The 22,105-nt window shown below is 30.7% G+C and overlaps 1 protein-coding gene across 1 annotated transcript; it reads right to left on the minus strand.

Annotated features, from left to right (window-relative positions):
- Positions 1-19,599: 19,599 nt before the first annotated feature.
- On the minus strand, positions 19,600-20,967 carry HELRODRAFT_160651 (hypothetical protein; the record flags this gene model as incomplete). Its single annotated transcript, XM_009017598.1, has 3 exons — positions 19,600-19,734; positions 20,043-20,074; positions 20,817-20,967. 3 exons carry the CDS (start codon positions 20,965-20,967, stop codon positions 19,600-19,602), a joined length of 318 nt encoding a protein of 105 aa, XP_009015846.1.
- Between the last annotated feature and the right edge of the window lie 1,138 nt (positions 20,968-22,105).

The raw sequence follows: 22,105 nt of genomic DNA on the forward strand, positions 1-22,105 counted from the left end.
TGTTCTGATAGAATAATTTTGTTTATGCGTGTATTTCTATATAGTTTTTGCATGTAGTTGTACAAACACAAACACACACACACAGACAGACAAACACACACACAAACACACAGTACGCTCGTGTATATGTAATTATAAATATATATATATATATATATATATATGTATATGTTGGTAATAGACCATAATTTATATATATATATATATATATATATATATATATATATATATATATATATATATATATGTTGGTAATAGACCATAATTTTTACAATATTCTATAAATTCTACCGAATGTTTGGCGTTAATATGTTTGTAGTATATACAAACATATTTATATATAATCTAATATTTTCAATATCAAAGGAGATAGAGATGAGACAACTCCAGCTCTACGGCTCCATTTTCTAATGCAAATAAAAGAACCACGATGGGATTTACAAATCCAAAAGAAGCATCCAACCGTTAGCTGCTGTTACCTAAGCCAGACTCCCGCTGATAATAAATAGACCAAGTTGAATGATACAGATATAATCAGGCTGGCATGGCATTATGATGTTTGGAACAATCACGTTGTAGCGCTGAACAAGCCAGCGCGCTTGGCGGCAGCCATGTCAATATCCTCATGAACGTGTGTGGCCAACTGTCAAATAGAGAGGAGAGAGGCTGGTGAGTTTGATCATGTGACAGCCATTTTGAACGTTGGCATAGGTTGTCTCTCTGATAAAATATTAATAATTCATGTCTGAGCTCCTTGTTGGTTTCAATGAAAAACTTGAAATAACTAAGATCTTGAATTTGAAATATTTGTGACTTGAACTGGTTAAATTTGGGAGTGCGCCTAAAGAGGTTGTTTTGTGTAGAACAATACAAATATTCAAATAGTAATAGTAATGATAAGAAAAGCAATAATAAATAATGATAATATTAATAATATTACTCAAATAATAATATATTTTCCGATAAATGACTACAACCGTAGCCAAGGGCTGATTAGGCGCATGAGCTTCTTTCATCAAATACATGCTCCTTTGTGTGTGTGTGTGTGTATGTTGTTTGTGCATGTGTGTATGTTGTGCGCGTGTGTGTCTGTTGTATTTGCTTTGTGAACTTTTTTGTGTCTTTTGGCCTTTTTTAATAATGCAATTAGACGCGATTGAAAAAACTTATTAAATTGTTATTCAGAGTGACAATTGAATAATAATAAGAATCACATACAATTTGGTATAGTGAATATATTTTAAAAAAACTCACAAATTTGGTGAGCAGCACCCAATTTTTATTTAAATTGTCTTTTTGATTAAAAACAAAATCTTTAAAAGTTCTTTCTAACTTTTAACAAGAAGTTTTTAAGCATAGGAAGTATTTTTCAATTTCATGACAATCGCATTAACCCCTGAGGTTGCGAGCTTACAGTCTTCAATAAGAAATGAGATTTCACCTTACTTTACTCTCCGATAACCTTTGAACGCATTCACTTAAGAAAAAAAGCAAAAATGATTTTTATCTCTTTCCTTCGATTATTCATTTTTTTGTTGTCCTTAAAAAGCTATCAATCAAAATTTAAAAAAATCGTTTTTATTCAAAACGTGGATGCCTAAGAGATATTTAAGTTTTTTTATATGTAAGTTCTCGTCAAAACAAATAAAACATGTGGTGTTCATAACTTTATGTGTTTAAAATGTACTACTTTATCTCCACTTTAGCTAGATTGTGAAAAAATATTTAAATTAGCTTGAGCCAGTTTTGAAAATATGTCGCTACTTTTCGTATTTTCATAGTGTATTGTACTATGCATTTTTGTATTTTTTTATAGTTTTCTTCATTTGAAGAAAGATTTCTAGTTAGCATCTTATGGCATGAAGTTCAAGATAGATTTAAAAAATTGATTTGAGTGACACAAACACGTTCATAAATATAACCCTCCTGTGCAATGGTCCTTTACAGGTCTGTTGAAAATATTTTTGGTTGAAGTGAATTTTTTTAGACTTTTGAAATAGCATTGCTAAATAAAAAATTGACTTGACAAACTGTACGATTTGGTTTTGAAGGCAGTTCTTGTGAAAAAAGTTTAAAATATTTTCTTGAGAGTCTTCAAAATGTTTAAACCGAACAACGTTAAAAAAACTCGTCTACCTATACAACATTCGTTCAACATTTCAATGTCATTATAGTGAATTAGTTTTAAATTCAATTATGATGACATGTTGACCTTCAGCCCGCAGCAAAGTTAAAATAACTTAAGCTTACATTTAAAATGAACAAAATGTTTTACAACATAAGCAAGGTCTTTACAGATAAATTAAGTGGTTTTTAAAAAGTTTAACATGTTTTAACCACTAATACAAAATACAGTACAAAATAGTATAAAAAAGATAAAAAAAAATTTAAAAAAAAAACTAACAATTTCCATTGTTTTAAAAAGAGCCGGAAATGTTTAAAAACAAAAACGAGTAATTTTGTACAGGTTTTCTAAATTCAAAAAAATGAAAAAACGTGACTATGACAGAAATTTAGTTGAAAGAGCAGTTGAAATGCACCATCTCGTTTACTTTAAAATGCAGGAAACAGCTGAAAAGACCCATGTGAGTACAGGCATGCGTTGCACATGTATCTTTATTTATTTGTTTGTTCGTCTCTGCTAATAACTACGTTTTCAGTTAATTATTATTTCATTGTGTTTTTTCAAAGCTAATTTTTTTTCATTTTATAGTATCTCTAATTGAAATTTTTAACAACATTAGAGAAAATATCGTCATATGAAAAATGGAGCAAGGTTTTTTTCATTTTAATGAAGTTACGATACATTTTTTAGAAGACAAACGTGCTGCAGATCTTAGAAAATATTCAGTAATGAGAGATTTTTTTTCAAAAACTCTCAAACTCAAAAGTCAATTTGCAAAACTTGACTGGAGAGTGAAAGTTATTCAGAAGCATGCCACGATCGACAATGAATAATGACAATGCGATACCCTAAGTGAACGCTCTGATGAGCATTGAGCAGAATAGAATAATGTGAATTTTTTAATACAAAAATTTGGAATGAAAATAATTTATAAATAAAATAGTAGAATGAAAAAATTATAAATCTACCTGCACCTCAATCTCTGGAATCACTTTCAGTTTGTTTAACGCGCCTTACAGTTCAACAAAGTAAGTAAATAATTCATAATAATATAGTGAAAAACTAAAAATAGCAAAAATATTACAGAAACGACTTACCTCACCATAGAAAAATGTTTAATAACGCGAGAGCAAACAAAAAAATTTACTTTATTTCAATCAACTTTTGAAAACTGAGAGACTGACAAGTTTGAAGCAGTGCAAACAAACCTAACAGCAGAATGTTCATCCATTTTATAGTCATCGTCCTAATCAGCACACCATATGCCTACGTTTATGTATGCATGCAAATATATGCATATATATATATATATAAATATATATATATATATATATATATATATATATGTGTGTGTGTGTGTGTGTGTGTGTGTGGTGTGTGCACAATGACAATATGACAATATACAAACGGAGGTATGTTTATCCTGTTTATTTGTTTATACATAAGATAATATTGAAACAAAATTTATTATATCCATTTTAATAAAATGGTAAGCACTACTCAATCAATACATGATGAAATTCTTCGACACGATGTATTTGTGAACGTTGTAAGATTTAAGAAAACGTAGTTTTCATTATAAAAACCAGATCGTATAAGCTACAATAAACTCAAAAGAGTTCTAATTAAGCCATTTTGAATTTGTTTATTATCATTAAAGATAATAAAATCAAATTGGTCAAATGAGCGCAAGATATTGAATTCTATAAGAAGGCATTAGCAAACCAAATTGCAGTGCCTGAAGAATGAAGTCATTCATCAGATGAAACATAACAAACAGTTGAAACAACAATAGCAGAATGGCTTGCTAGAAATTAAATTGCTCTGCTTTAAATACTTTTCCATGTTTTATGAACATCTTTTGTTTGCCCAAGAAAATAATAGGGATTTCTATCCTAATCCTCTTAAAGAGTGGATAGGTCGGCATAATATTAATCTTTCGTGCCTTATTTGAAGCAATGCATTGTATGAACATCGTACAACAGGCCACATTCCGAAAGGCTACGAGCGAGTGAAGTGAGTGTGCGTACGTTACAAGGTGCACGTTTTGTGTGATGGATTTCTTCATCCTGTTGTGCACGCATCTCGAACGCGAATGCTTCTTTATGAAATTGAATAAACAGGCGTTTGATGTATGTCGATGAGGCTAAATGTTTAATGCACGCTTATTCATCATTGCCAGTGTTCCTTCACATCACGATATGTCGTTCATTATTTTGGCTGGCCAATATTTTTTGCGTCGTCGTTTTTGGAAATCAGTCTTTGTAAAACTCAAAGGTTAAATAAATCATTTTATTAAATAAAAAAAAACCAAATCGATTGGAATTATAAATAATTTATTTATTTACAAACTTTAAAATTGAATGTTAGTCACATTTGAAAACAACTAAAATATATGACATATTCAAAGCACTAGCAAAAAATATAAAAACCGTAGTTATACAAATGTCAGTAAAAATAAACACAAGAAAAAAAGAGAAAAACCATTGTTATAAAAACAGGAAAAGGTGGCTTGAAAAATGGAGCACATCATCTGAGAATGTCTTGCGGTATCTAACCGGCGTAACTTCAAAAACGGACCAATAAAATAGTTGCATCTGAACACAAGTCTGCAAGTTTCACAAACCAAGTTATGGTATCATTTTGTGACATTCAGATTATTTTTAACATGAGTGTATGTTCTGTTCAGTGTCTTCAATTAAAAGTACTTAGGCTAACAGAAGTAAATGTTATTCTTCAAATAAATTTAAAGAAAATGCTGAATTACACAAGATTACGTACATATAAAGCATCACTAAATAAATCCATAAATAATTTGTGGACCAAATTAAAAAATAAAATCTGTGCAACATGATAAATTACATACATTAAAATTTTAAATAACAATAAATAACCTGGTAAACAAATTTTATGCTATCTATTAAAGTTGCAACAAAATGATCGATTAGACACTCCGTTGATTAATTAGAATAGAAGAGACAAGATGTTAAGAAGAAAGAGGAGACTGAACATCGGAACCTGCATGCAAATGGAGAAGGAAGGAGCGCATCTGAGTCATCATGCAGTCGTCCCGCACGCTCCACGAAATTGGAAACCAATTATTTACACGTTTACGACAATCGTTACAATGCGTTATTCAATATTTAACTTGAATAAACGCGCATCTGAGCTTATAACAACAGATCCACATATGCACATATAACAATAGTGAATACAAACAAACGAATAGAAAGATCTATAAAACGTATAAACGCATTCTTCATACAAATTCCTACGTACGTCGAATAATCTAGAACTGTTGAACAACATTTGCATTGCGTAATAACACAAACACGCTCATACAAAAACCTTACATTTTGTTTCTACGCTCATATATTTGAGGAAAGTAAACAAGAGAAAACATAAAAAAGCAAAACAATGAGGAAACAAAAAAAGAGATGCGGTAGTAAGCTACTCGCTACTTCTCCATCTCTCTTCTTGACCTTTCATTCGGAAGTTGCCGATGTATCCAACTGGATCTGAAAATAAAAATTGAAGGTGATGATGGAAGATGATGAAGAAGAAGATGAAGAAAATGATGAAGAAGATGAATGAGAAGATGATGATGAAAGACGTAAATGAGATGATGATGAGTGAAAGATATTTAAATATTATCAAATCAAGTGCCAATTTTAGGAAATGAATTTTTTAAATTAAGTTTCAAAATTTCCAAAGAAAAGTTCATTGAAATAGCAAAAAAAAAATTATTATCCTTTAAAAAGTTTAAAAAGATATAATCGCGTTAAATAATAATTGGAAAAAATAATTTAAAAAAATGTTAAAAGAACCGCATTATATTTAATTTAAAGGAAAAAATTTAATAACGTCACGAAAGTGCATGAAATTATAATAATGGGCATATAACTGCAAAAAATTAATCTTATCTCAGCTCGCCTCATAACTCAGAGCGGTATCATTAAGGAGAAGTGGGAGGTCGTCATTAACATTGTGTGAAATTTTATTTTAATGTTGCTCATGAATAAAAACTACTACAACTTTGCAAATGCTAATAAGTTGTTTGTTCAGTTTTGTCGTTGAACTATTTTAATAAATATAACAATTAAAGGATATTCAACTATGATTTGCTTTCGAAATCGAGAAACTGAAGAATCAACGATTGAAAATTTTTCTATCGACATTCAAATGCTTCGTGGTAACAGCCATGGCATGAAACCTCTCGACATTCAATTTAATATCGTCTTTAATGGAGGCTAATCAACTATTTTTTAATTCCAAATAACAAAAAAATGGAGACACTTATTACAACAGCAGACGTTCCACATTACAAATGTTCACTGGCCAATGTAACATGTTACGCGAGCCTCTATAGCGGCTTAGATGAAGTCAACTAGAAAAACATAATGATGCATATGTTTAAGTTTTAAAATCAATTGTTATGCAGAATCTCAGGACGGAAGAAAGGCACAATAAATATGATTTTCATAAGGTGAATAATGTAAATCAACAAATATAAAAATTCTGCGTTAGTGTTAATTTTTATGATAAGAAAGTGAATGATGAAAAGCGCATAGGAAGAGAAGAAATAATGAGACATCTTGAAGCATTATTAATGTCATCCGCCAGCTATATGAAATATTGCCACAAGAGACTTGGCAGTTTCCATCGTGGAGACAACGCACTGAATAGACGATACATCACAAACGTTCTTACAAATGTTTCTTACCCTTCCATTTCATCTTTAACTATTAGGTTCAATTCGCTACTGAGTGACTGCTTACATTTGTTAGCGAAATATTTAAGAAAAGCAAATTTTAGATTTAATAAACATATTTTAATATTTCTATTGTGCTCACAATGGACAATGGACAAGTTTATTGGCCGAGCAAAAGGCAATACAAATCGGTTTTCCATCGACAAAAATTGGCTTAAGACAGTTTTGTCAACGTTTTTGAATCACTTGGCAATGCTTGCAGCACGTTCGAAAGAAATTTTTTTATTTATTGCACAATGAGCGAAATCAGGCAAAACTATACATCAAAACATTTTATTACTAACCACAATATTTATTATGCTCTAGGACAAGGGTGGCAAACTTTTTGCTGTGAGGGCCGCAGTGAGAACTATTTTTCCTTTGAAGGGCCGCATATGTACGACCCCGGAGAAGATTTTTTTAAGATTTGTGGCTCCTTTTTTGGTCATAATACTCAGCTGATGACCTTTTTTTGGCGAACAAAGCATGCGGCCCGCGGGCCGTAATTATCTTTCTCAAAAAAGAAAAACACAAAACCCCTTCAAACTTCAAAAGCAATAATTTGATTAGCGACTGAACGATTGACGTACAGTGAATATAACGTGCAACAATTAGCCACAGGATGAAGTTCTAACGGTACAGTTATGTAAAAAATACTAGAAGGTAAAACAATAACAATGACAGCAGGCAATGATTTTCTTTAACGTTCGTCTTTAATATTTTATACGATGGCGCCACAAAATTGATGACAGAATTTACACTGTTTGACGCAAAGAAAGAAAAAAACCAAAATCAACCATTGCGTTGGTCGGCATAAAAAGCTGAAATATTTTTGCTGGTTAACAACGTTACATACGTTGGTTTTTAGTAGCATAAATTTAAGCAATTGACTTTCAAAAACAAATAATTTATGCATCAACAAAATCTAACAAATAAAATGACTGCACCGTTATAAAGACATAACACACACATCACACATACACACACACACACATACCACACATACACACACACACAAACATGACTGCAAACACTATAAACGTACATAAAAACCCACGCGTATACTGAATACTATATTCATAGAAAAATTTGTGCTAATAACGTAAAAAATTAGTTACATCAACATGGGGTACTTCAAGATTCCTTAAATTTTTAATAGCGTTATCAAAAGTATTCAATTACTATAATAACAGCTCTAAGGTAAGTAACTATTATGATTCTAATCAGAAATCAAATTTTATTTCAAAAACCTTATGAAATTTAAAAAAAATCCATATAAGCAAACAAACAAAAAATTTCAAGAAAAAATTCTATAAAATCATATTGGAGAAATGGATCACTGAAAAGAAAGACTGTTACGAGACGTTCTGTCATGCAAACGTTCGCAGAGTTAATTTAAATTTTCCGCGCGTTAACGATTCTTTAATGATGGAACAGTCACATATAATTATTGAGATATTTTCATCTTTAAAAACAAGTAAAAATTTGTGGCGCACTGATAAATAATTTGTTTGTTTGTTTGTTTGATTGTTTTTTAGATTGTTTGTTTGATTGCTCGTTTGATTGATTGTTTGTTTGTTATTACAATTTGGAATTGTTCAATCTCGAAAATTTAAGTAGCCCCACTATATTTCCTTTGAACAAATGCTTTTCAAACTGAATAAATACAAAAACATTCAAAAACATGAACCGCCATTGTGACTAATTTATTAATTTTCCTCTTAAACAAATTTTAAAAAATGTTTGATTTAGGTGCTCACTAACCAGATTTTCGGTAGTCAAAATGATTTTACATGACTTCTTCACTAAGATGACTGAGTGTACAAACTAAACAGGCGATACACAAACAAAAATTTCGTACGTTCAAAAACAGTAAATTTTCTAAAGTACTAGATACACAAAGAAGCAGACATAAAGAAAAATGTTATAAATATCTAGGAAGTTCGATTCTTAATGGAGGAGTGTGGCAAGTATAACAAAAACAAATGTTTTCCAGAAGATAATGATTATAAAGAATCTTCTAGACACTAAAAATAATTTGAAATATACTTTCTGCAATTGTTTAACTGATAGAACAGAACAACTTTTAAACTTGTACATTGAATGTTGATTTGCTAAATAACTTTAATTATAATTTCTAACATACCTAAATAAAAATATAAGAAAAATATAATTTTTTTAAACTTGAATCAAACAATTTTTTTTAAACTTAAATCAAACAATGCCCAGCAATTAATGTACTTGCATGATCGCGCATGGGAACAGTCGGAAGATTAGTTATTAAATTATATGAAACACCAAGGTTTATTTGAAAGGAAATCGATAAGTCGATGAAGTATGCGGTTGAAAGAAAAGATTTCAAAACTCTAGATTAGTTAGTTAACTGTAGAAATTTATTACACATTGCAATTTTATAACTATTAGGCTTAAATGAATTAATGAGCTTAAAATTGGATCAGGTACGTCTGGAAAGGCCAGCTAAGCAAGAAGTTCATTTAAAAAAGTACTGACTGTTATGTTTTGAAATAAAAATTCAGTAAGAAAGAACGTTACGTTGTGAGAAGAAATCGTTTCAATTTTTAAAGTATTAATAAAATACGCTGATATCAACATAAATAAAGCGATAGCGATTTGATAAGAAAATCAGTATTTGGACAGTACATAAATATAAGCGAAGCGGCTTGATGAGGCATCGTTCAACAAAAATGTTTTCACATTTACATTCTAATCAGAAACGTTCTCATCAACGAGGGGAAGATGATGTGTTAAAAAATTAAAACGCTTGTCGGGACATCTGATATTCTCTGTAGCATTTCAAAAGAAATTCAAAAGTCAAAGTGAAAAATATATACCCAGGCATAAAAGCAATCACTTTGTATTTCAAGATATTTATCGTTTGAAAGTTAAGTGAATGTTGCTTTTTTCCATGGAGTCTCCGCAACCAATACATCCATGTTGACAATTCTAAGGTATATTATTTTTAGATGTTTCTCAACTTTTTCTAAATTTGAATCTTTTTTACGTATTTATTTTTGCAGGCTTCGACAGTTTTTATTGCGAGTTAAGTGCTAACGAAATCTGACATTCACGATAAGATATGAATGAAAAAAAAGGTTGCAATGAAATATGCATGAGACTGCTGGAAAGGAAAAGATTTTCACATTTGAAAGCCATGAAATGATAGATGAAAAAAGTATACATTTATATTGTATTCGCAGTTTGCCTTCATAGTTTCATATTCAATATTTAAATATGAAACTATTAACTTTCAAAATAAAAAATTAAAACTTAGTACTTCGGTTTTACTTGCTGTAAATTAAGAATCAATTTGTACATTAAGCATGGAATTTCACATTTAAAAAAGTAACACTTATTGGTATCTAACAAACCAAGCATAACTAAACATTCCAGAAGTATAGATAAGTACTAATAAAAACGCAATAACAAGAATGCCAAACTGGGCGTCATTCCTTGCGTTGAAAAGAGAGATTTATTTAGAAAAAGATTAAAAACTTTACTAGAAACTAGCTGAGGTATAAAATTTGAACATTTTGAATGTCTAAAAATAGTTATTAGAGAACAAGTCACGGGTCATTTCTATTTTCAACCAGCTAAATTATAAATGACTTCAATAAAATGATATTTTTTTCTCAACGCTTGCAGCAAATCTCAATAGCGCTATATTTTGGTAAAATTAAAATCAGTTAATTTTAATTTATTCAAACGTTGAACAAATCTAACTAGGGAAATAAAAAACATTCATTGACATAAAATTACAAAATAATATTCTAATAAGGACAATAAAACATTGAGAAACCAACCTTCCTTATAAATTGTGAGAAATGATGAAGAACGAGCTGTGGAACTTGTAAATGTGGAGAGTGACCAACATGATCTGGGAGAAGGGTAACATCGGCATCTGGGTGCCTGGTGCTACAACAAACAACGTGCATCATCAATCATTTAACTACTAAGTATCAATAATAATAAAAACACCAGAGTATAAATAACAAATATTTACGAAAGATTTGGAATGAAGTCTTTAGAGTTGAATGAATTCGCTGGTCCGTACAACAGTTTTACTAAAAAATAATAATTGGTTTTTATTATTGAAATAATAAAAATAATACAACAAAAAGGCTTCGTAAAAAGAAACGCGAATAAAAGGCCAACAATAAAACGTGATGGGAAAAAAGGCTTTAAAAAAAGATTGACACTAAATTAAGTTTTCGCTATGAATAGCTGGCAACAAAATTTTCGACCTATCTCGAAAAAATTTTTTAAAATGTTAGACGGCAATTTTCTGTAGAAAAAAAAACAAAAATGCTTCAAAAACCCGTTGTATTATAAAAAGTAAAGTATTAAAATGGGGCTTTGCGAGCTGGAAAGATAGCGAGTTTAATAATAATTAAAAAGAAAAAAAAAGAAAAAAATATGAAACAGATTTAAAAGCGTTATCAGATAAAAAAAAGAAGAAAATCTCTCCTAAACAACTTTCACCCCCCTTATCAAAAAAAGCATTCATATCTATGAGGTATATATAAATTCAAATTAATAATCCATATATAAGGAACAGTAGTGTATAGAAGAAAAACCATCAATATACCTGGAATGTTGGTTTGGCGGAAGTTATCAAACCATTTTGCTTTTGCTCCGTTTCCATCAATTTCCTGTAATAACCTGTTTCAAAAATTTGGGTCATTCGTCACGTCAAATACTACATCATAAGCAATGCTGTGCCTTCACGTGTGTGTCTGTGGCGGTTTATGTGTGACGTGTGTGTGAGTGTCTGTGACGTGTGTATGCATGTGTGTATAATATGATACAAACACATAGTATAACACATAGGCATCAATAAAGTGTTCTATCATTATAAAACAATGAATCGTACAATCAATAACATTTTGTTTTTATTAAAAAGCCAATAATTTCAGAAAATTTAATAAGAGCGTTAATATCTGTTGTTATTCAATAGAATGGGGGTAATATCATTGTTCGGTGATCGCAATTAAGTACATCAGAGACCATTGAAGGCAGCAATATTACAGCATTACGATTACGCTAATTTTACGTGATATCAGTGGTGAAGTGTAGATGAAAACTGCTGCAAAAGAAAAACACTGAACATTTTGTATCTTCAATTGACTTTCGAGACAACGAAACAAAAATTCAGCAAGACATAACAAAAATGATAAAAAACACCCGACAATCTCCAACCAAATTCATAAAACAAAAAGAGTATTTCAAGGAAAAAACAACGCTAAAACGAATTGGAAGATAAATGCCGTAGTAGCAGTAGTAACAGCGCCTATAAAACGCAATACATGGCGGCACGTAAAATAAATGTGGTTAGTAAACGCATCTTAAGAGAAAAAAATGTAGTAGTACTAGTGCTACTTATAAAGAATATTTTCACATCGGTGTCAAGTGTATAATTTATTTCTGGGCAAATGTCAGGGCTGGCGATAAATAGGATAATAAATGTACGCCGGCGTAACTAGAATCCTGCTCTGCACTGTGATCTGATGAAAAAAAATTTTAGCTATGAAGTGTGAAGTTGAATTTTATTACATTAACAAATTAACACTAAAAAGTTATTATCAAGCCAAAACGATACGCGTACAACAAAGTCGTACTAGGTGTGTGTGTGTGTATATATATATATATAACCTGATGGGTAGAGTAAATAATGCTGAATAATGAGATGCTTCGATAATAATATTTTGTCACAATTAGTTTTCAATTTGATTAATAAAACGTTCTTCTGAATACACGGAAGATTTTTTATTGTTTCATGAAAAGCAATTAGTTAAATTTGCATATGATGAAGACATTCCGACACATGCCTGCATCGTACTTTTTGTTTCTCCTATAAATTATTATCAATCATTTTTATCTACAAGCGTAAATGAACTAATATGACCACTCTCTGAGATTTTGTTCAATTTCAGTGGATAACTGAAGTAATATAAGTACGATTATTACTCTTAATATTTAATTACATTTTTTTCTCTATGGAACGGGCTAAATTTTAATTCAATTGTAAATAAAACTGTCTGTTAAAATACACAGTCTAAAATTTGTCTTCTAATTTAAGCGAGAAAAAAACGACATTTAAAACAGTTTGAAATAAACAATTTAATAACGTTGAACTTCCTATAGAAAAAAACTTGATAGAAAGATATTAGACAGTCGCGAAACGCATCATTTGTCTCGATATTAAGTGAAACTACGTGAACAACCAACATCTATCAAATAGTTATTTGTGCGAAACAACTTTCAAAATATCTTTCACCACAATGGGATGAAAACATTTTTGTACCGAGATAATGGAGATTTAAATTAAAAAACCTAATAGGTTGGAAAATATTTTGAAAAAAATATAATAGTATTATTACAAATGCATTTGCTCTTGAATTGGAACAAACCAACAATTTACTGTATTAGGTGCATTGAGGAGAAAGCATTCGTAAAATCCCTTAAGAAGTTTGTTCTAATATGTTTGAGAAAACTGTAAAACTAGTTTTAACCTGGCGTCTGTTGTTCTCGCGAGCAACTTTATTGCGTCAAAATCAATTTCAACAAATAGTTTTACGACTGATTAAGAAAGATTCAACAGTGATTTCGCAGTATGCACTCCCGGCATTTTTATGGCTAATCGTGTTTAGAAAGTTGCAACATTCATCACATAAGACATTTCTAATGAACATTTTGATCAACGATCATATACGTGCAACAGCTTAAAATAGCAAAAAATAATACTTTTTAAATCAGATTTGAAAACTGAACATCTGAAACATCAGCAGAGTTTTTCAAAATCTTTAAATAAGCAAATCAATAAGTACAAAAACGTAGGGCGGAAATCATAAACATTCAAAACAATACAGATAAAAAACGTAAGCTTAGGAAAATTTTGAACTGGTACACACTAGAAACAAGAAACATTTTCTTTGCCAACTAAATTGTTATTCGGTCTTTATACATGTTCAGCGAACAATGGTTGACATTTGTCATAGCACTACGTAGACCCAGATGTGTACACAAGCGTAAATTTCCCTAATCGACGGAATGAAAGAACGCAATAATAGTACTCGAGAACATTCTAAGGTTTTAAATAAAATGCTGCCAAGTTTAATTAAATTAAGCTAACTGAATGAGCTCAGAAAGTTTTGCTTGCGAAACTGCACAGACCAACAACCATTTCAAAGTTCAAAGTTGTTTTGGAAAAACATCTTCCCTCTATAAATCAATTCACAGTTTCTATTCTAAACATCAGAAGATGATCGTGAACAAACGCACGCGTACACCATTTCCAAAATTAAAACAAATACTTCAATAAAACTTAGTCGTTTACTCAATTCTGTCAATTTTTTTCTTATCGATCAGATATCTTACTTACTAAGTCATTAACCAGTTTGTCTATTAATTAATTATTTCATTTATTTGTTTTTTTAAACCATTACCTTAATTTATTTTTCATACTTTTTATGCTTAAACATCTTTTCTTTGTTAATTATTATTAATTGTTATATATAAATATATATATATATATATATATATATATATAGTTATTGTGCAACCCACCATATCTGCATACATCTTATTAAAATGAAAGCTGTTAACTTCTCTCATTGTTTCATGTTTACAATCGAAAAGACCATATACGAAATTACACGAAATATTTGATGACTGCGATCGTTTGTCGTGAAAAGGTAAAGTTCAAAGTTGAAAGTCTGCGCGTTAATTTTTATATGCAAGCAACGAATTGAAAGAAAACTGTAAAACTATTCCTCACAGTAACATTTATCGTAAAAACATCATTTATAACATTATGATGAAATTAGACCAACGCTTGTAAAGGGCATTACACTCAAATGCGATCAATTGTTTTCAGCGGATAAACAAATGCAATCCAGCTGAACGTGCTGAAGGAGATTACAACGCTATACAAACAATGTCTTGATAAACTGAATCTGTCATAAAAAATACACGCATTAGCGTAATAAATGAATATTGCTGTAAGCGACCACATCGTCCACATGTGGCTGGACGCTTGAAAGAACCATTAAAAAGATGATAAATCATCCTTCAAATCCTCGTCACATGTTCTGGTTCACATAGTTTTAACCGATACATCCAGTTTGCTTATTTACATAAATTCGAGTTATTTACAGATAAAAACAGACATTTGCATGGTGATGTCATAATTTTATTCCTATCGGATAAAGTTAAAACGAGTTTCAAGCATAACTCACATATGAATCCATTGGCATATTTGCTACAAATTGCTCAGATCAATTGCGTATAAACGAACAGTAAAACGCCCCATATATACACATGCAAATGCACAAACTAATGCATACATTCGCATAAACATTTACAATTTTTGCAAAGTGGAGTCGGATGCGCGCAGAAGGAAGCAAATGCGCACTTCTAACCATGTCGTGGTGATAGGAAAGTTTAGTGTGTGTGCACGTGCATGTATGACTGTTGTTGTGCTTCGTAAGTGACGTTCAACTCGTTCAACATTAGACGACTTTTGTCGATTGCAACAAACACAAATCACATCCAATTTGGTCGCGCCTAACTTTTAGGCGTAGATGGGGCAGGGAGATTAATGATGTTGTAAAGTATTCTTACATAGTTCCCGCTGAAGCTTATAAAAAATTGTGATGTGAACAACTCAAAATTATATTCATTACTTCATTACTTCTAAGCGCAACCTTTCAATGAGGAAAACAAAAATTACAGATTGTAGAGAGAGATTTTAAATGATGAGGACCTCATGTAACAGTTTTACAAAATTTTGTACTTTTCCCGCATAAAACATACACGATGAACAAAAAAAAAAAAAAAAAAAAAAAAACAGATGACGGAAGTTAAAATGTAAACGTTTAACGTTTCCATATTTATAATAAATTGAAAACCTCACGAACAATCTAACCGGAATGGAGACTGGTGTGTGCGAAACATCCACGCAATAAAATATTTTTATTACGGATAAAAGTATAAGGCAATCTTAGATAGTCATTACTTCTTCTATCTCATAGAGATGCTACAACATAAACGAACTGACAACAGCACATACGAACGAGCACGTTAAAATAGAAACTATATATCATTTTTAAATACTTCTATGGATTTATGGATGTTACAAAAATGTGAAAGTTAGAACAAATGTTTCATTAAGTATGACCATTTCACAAAAATGATATATCCGTATGTTTGTATATAGTTATATAAGCATACATACGTATGCATGCACACGCGCGAACACACACGCATATAAATACACACACACACACACGCGAACACACTAGCATATAAATACACACACACACACGCGAACACACACGCGAACACACACGCATATAAATATATATACGACCAAAAAAACGCACCACGCACTTTTCTAATTTATCAAACAGAATTTGTTTAAAAAGGATAGCGGTGGTAAAAGAGAGGACAACTGTTTGCAGACGATATTCATCGGTGGCACGCAAAGACCCAATAAAAATAATAAAAACCCAGCCGTCCATCCTTTCGGGGTTGGTTAATGGGTAGACGACGTAAGTTGTCGCATGCTGGCCGGCGAGATGGCTCAGTGGTTCGAATGCGCAGTGAGTTAAACATCTCAATGGCTATCATATACTCAGCGTATATGATGCGGTGCTTGCGCGTGCACATAAATCCATGTGAACGTTGTGTGAAAAGGATAAACAAACAGCCTTTGTGGCAAAAGATGGCTGCTTCATATCATTGGTTGAAGATATGAAGAACATAATAAAGATATATAGATGATATATCAGTAACATTGTAAGTGGTTCTGTGTATGTCAGAGCTGCAATAATAAAGACTAATAAAAAAAATAATAATAACATACGAGTGGCCAGTAGGCACAGGCAGGCGCGAGTACACAAACGAACCAGGCAGGATGCGGCCAATTTTTGACTGGCTCTCATCCATATTGACCAGATAAATGTAAATTATTAGATGAGATCATTAGCTTCGAATGTATTTTTTACTACTATTTTTATCCGGGCATTTGGTCCTACGCTAACGCACATAATGCATAACACATAATGCATAGTACATCTCATATATTTTATGCATGTACGTATTTAAGCAAACATAAACATATATGATTACGCATAAAAAAAGCAAAAAAACGTGATACATTTTATTTATTAAAAAGCATCATTAATATTTCAACAAACGAGCACCGCTTCAATATTTGAATTTATCAACTATGAACAAAAATTGTAATTAAAAATAACATGAAAACGCTCAATCTAGATCCTGGACTCAATAATTTTTGCAAAACTTGTTTTGGCCACCTAGCTGGGCTCTTTTAAAAGACTATCTTTTTCACATCCATTATTACTGTCATCACCAACATCATCATTATCGTAAAAAGCGCAATCATCTTCATCGCCATCATTAAAACCACAATCATCTTCATTGTCACCACCATCGTTGTCGATATGAAAACACTTCCATTTATCTATATTATTATATCATCTACATTTGGCCACAACAAAGTAGAACCAAAGGCAGTTAAAATTTCAAAGATGGTGCCACATCGAACCACAATAAACTAAAACTACAGCCGCAAAAACCGAAATTTTGAAGTGAAGTACTGGTCTTGCGTGGTGCGGTGTAGGTTAAAATTACACTCATCGCTCTTTCGTCTAACTGCAGCTCACCAGAACGGCCAGCCAGCGCAAGTGCGAGATTGTTATCTAAACCACGGTCCTTATAACCCAACAAGCTGCAATGGAAACATGGAACTAGAATCAACAGACATCACCCTTGTGCTGTTTCTGGTTGTACATCACACAAACTTACAACCTAATCGAAATAGAGAGGTGATCGATTATATTGCAGAGTACCACAACTTCCCGTAATAAACTTTCAGTAAGCTTGTTAAAGAAATAGGCAATATTCAAAGAAGCAAAAAAATATTTAGACTGGTAACAACAACTTAACAAACCACAAAAATTTCATACAGCAATAGCAGCATTAAAATTTATTTCTAAATTGTATGTTCAATAACGCAATTAACTTGGCATATTTTGAATGTTAAAACTGACATGGACCAAAATGCTGAAGCTACTAGAATTAAGTGAACATGATTCTATCAACATTACTAAAGCAACAAATAAATGAATAAAATACTCAGTAAATACTCACTCGGGCAGTATCAAATGACCATTGCGAAACGTGGTTAATGCCCAAATATCAAATAAATGCTCAGGCGATATCTTCCACTGCAAATGTCCTAGAAAGCTTTTCATAGAAATTAAAAAAAAGAAAATAAAAAAACATTTCAATGCAACACAAACTAAAAGATTAATTTTTGCACTTTACATAACAGCCTTAAAATCAATTTTAAAATAATGTAATGAGAGTCAAATTAAATGAATATCAGAAACAATGCTAAAGTTGTACAAAACTTTACTATGCATGGCCATCACGAATTGCATTTAATTAGTGACTTCATTCATGCTCATTTGCTGACGGGTGAATGATTTTTTCATTTAAGATGAAATAGAAAATGACACTAACAAATATTTGAAAACGTGAAAGTTTAGAATTCTACACACAACACGTCCCAAGACAGACTGCCCTATTATCTGAAGTGTAAAAAAAAATGTTGCGCATATCAATAATAATAGTCAATGACAACAACTGCAACAAAAAACAAAAGCAGCAGCAACAACAACAACACTAAGAACAATTCAATAAGAAAAGATGGAACAAGGTCATTAACAAAAGCCTTCGCTAATACTTATGCACACCTGCAACATAGAAAATCTTGCATTGCATATACATCTCAGCAGTGCTTTTAGTTTAACGCTCATTACAATTTTTTGTTGTATGCCAGCCAACCTTACACATTGAAAACTTGCACCAGAGTTATACCTACGTGTCTAAGAACAAACACATTTTTTCTTATAAGCATTATGCTTAGTTTACAAAAGAAAATAGGCTTTCAAGAACCAAATAAATTTGTTGTTACCCTTCGCTCAATAATAATGACTTGCGTTTTGTCTGTTCAACATCACTTTCGCTCTACAGCTGTTATGAATGTGGCTGTGTACGTGAAGTGCATGTGTGTGTGAAGTGCGTGCGTGCGTGCATGTGAATCAGAACTTTAGCGTCCGTGCATGTGAATCAGAACTTTAGCGTCCGTGCATTTCCCCGTATTACATAGCAAAGTATTTTGTATTAACTAAACTGTAGAAATTTGATAAAACCATAACTTCGTAGGTAAGAGTTAAAAGATTCTCATCTTGTATTTATTTATACTATTTGCTGCGAAAATACAATTCAGTAAAAAAAAATAGCGAATGAAATCATCTGAAATAAAACTTGATTCAGAGTAGCGGCAAATATAACGCCAAAATAACAAATGAATGCAAAGAAATTTGTTAATTTAAGTTAAAAAAATTTAAATCCCAACCTTTTGGAAAAAATTGAAAGAAACTTTATCTGAAAAAAAATTATCAACATCAAAACAAACATGACAGCAGAATTTATAAACTGAAACTGAATTGAAATAATGCAACTGAGAGAAAGGGAAAGAAATGGGCTTACTGCTATTTAAAGCACAAACAGATGCTCTGGAAATGCTGTAATTTTCTCTGAAGTTATTATAACTGGAAAAATATAGAAAAAATGGATTTAATATTTTAGTGAAACATTAAATGTAAAGTAAAAGCTACTTAGATAAAAGTTCAGAAGCAATTGAAACACCAAGATCATGAGTTAATATGTGCACATCTGTGATCTTCAACTCTTTTAAAAGACTTCCAACAACTCGGGTTTGATGTTTTATTGAATACATTCCTTCTTTCTGGTTCGTCATTGTTCACAATTTCAAAGAAGAATTATACTTTCAATGAATTTTTTTAGTTTTTTCATTTGATGATTTTAACATCGTTTGTTAAAATATTATGGTGAAATAGTCTTAATAAAAATTTAATGTAAGTAGATAAAATGTTTTGTCTATGCAAACACAATTTTAATAACTTAACAAATTTAATCAAAATAAATTATGTTAATATAAATATGTTATATAAATTCTGTTAAAAAGACAGCATAAAAATAATTACACAAGGCTTGTCACTTAATCCATGTCCTGGCAAATCCACAGCTATTAACCTTTTGAAATTTTTTTTCAAATGTGGCCACATCTTCATATGTGTGGTAAAAAATTGTATTTCAAGAACTGAGAGAACTAATTATTATAAGAAAAATATTAACAAATTTTTCATCTGGTAATATTTGTTGTACCTGTTTAATCATTAAATATTGATCAAATATATCAACACTGTATTTAAACTTGATTTTAAATAATAAATTAAATATAATGTAACTGTTTTTTAAAGCAAATTTTGCCAGAATTGAAACATTGGGGATAGATAAAAAACAACTATTGAATATTTTAATGAATGTAAATGACAAACTTTATGCCAGTCATAACTGGACATCAAAAAACCATGAAGGCAAAGAACAACACCGTTTAATGAGTCATCTTTGCTTGTTTCATATGTAATTAAAAAATATTAAACTAAATTAATTGAAGCATTCAATTAAAAACTCTACAGTTTTTTAATTAATATCAGTTATCAGGTATAGTATTATGGTGTATATTATATAAACTACAACTTGTAAATATTCATAAGAAGTACAAAACACAAATACAGTACAAAGCAACACTACAAAGAAAGAATATAACAGTAGGGTACACATTGCACAATTGCAATTTAAATGAAAATAGTAATTGAATTGGAATAGAGAATAATTAGTTAGTAATAGTATGGAACATTGTCCAGTACACATTTTTGCTGTACACACACACAACTTACAAATTACATTGACGAATGTCGAAGGATAACAAATTTGTTAACAAATAACTACAAGGCAAGGACCAACCAACGTAGAAAACTCTCTGCCCAAAGAGGACCATAAACTTTCCTTTATTAGACCATGATGTTAATTCTTGAGAGAAAGCTGGCGGAGGATACTCCATGTAAACTGCGAGTAACAACACAAACGCCACAATGAGCAATACGTTTGAGGCCATTTTTGTTGACTCTAAAATTTAGAATAGGATTTAGTTAGTAGAATCTAACTAAAACCAAACAATTGTTAAAAATAAAATATAAACAAACATCCCCGAAAACGATCTAATTAGATTAGGAGAGTTTTGTTTAGAAAGAAAATAAACTGTGTAAACATAAAAACAAACCTCTCTTGACGAAACAAAATCAACTCGTTAAAATTTAAAACTTCAAGTCAACAGCAACAACAGGTAGAAAAAGAAAATAATAAATTATTTTGTTAACGTTTTGTCGGCATTTTTAGAGCAAATTTTAGAGCTAGTAGTATATGTACTCTATAAGAAATAACAAAATTTTATAAAAAAAAAAAGAAAGAACAAAATTTTATAAAAAAATTTTTCACAAAAAGTTATATTTGGTGACAGCAAATGTAAAATGTCGATTTATTTGAAGAATAGCATACAAATTTTTAAATTTTATCCAAAATACGGATTTAAAGGAATCAAATTACTTGGATTAGCTTTTATAAAGATAACATAAAATAGCTCAAATATTAATGAATTAGATTTTAGACTAGATTTTTTACAATTGAAGATCCGAAAGAACATTTTTTATAAAGAAAACCAAAATTAGCAAAATAAATAACAACAGCAAAGTTAACAATCTTTATTACTTCAAAATTATATTTGTTCATAATAATAAGAAAAAATTGTGGAAAAAAGTAATGCTTTCATGTATATCAGTGATAAAAATGGGGTCTGGATTAAAGAAAGTAATAAAATCAACTGAGGCTTATTCTAAATAATCCTCAAGTAAATAAATAACAGGATCATCAATTAGAAGCCTACTTTTCCGTTATATCATTGATCTGAATGATTGGATAAAAAAAGTGGATAGAGAAAAAGAAAGAAAGAGAGAGAGAGAGAAAGAAAGATTCATGTTGTTTTAAATAGCGCTTAATGAAATGCACTTTAAAGGAAATGCTTGTTTAATGAGATGAGAATGATGTTAGAGTAGAGTGAATACTTTTTCAGCTCGTAATTTAAAGTGAATCGTATGCAACTACTTGCTTGATTAGTTCCTATGCGTAATTCATTAAATGGAGTGAAAAAGAAAGCAACTCAGATAATTAAATCATTCGTTTATATTTATCATCGCATT

This window comes from Helobdella robusta (genome assembly GCF_000326865.2).
Source record: "Helobdella robusta unplaced genomic scaffold HELROscaffold_2, whole genome shotgun sequence".
Classification (NCBI taxonomy): domain Eukaryota; kingdom Metazoa; phylum Annelida; class Clitellata; order Rhynchobdellida; family Glossiphoniidae; genus Helobdella; species Helobdella robusta.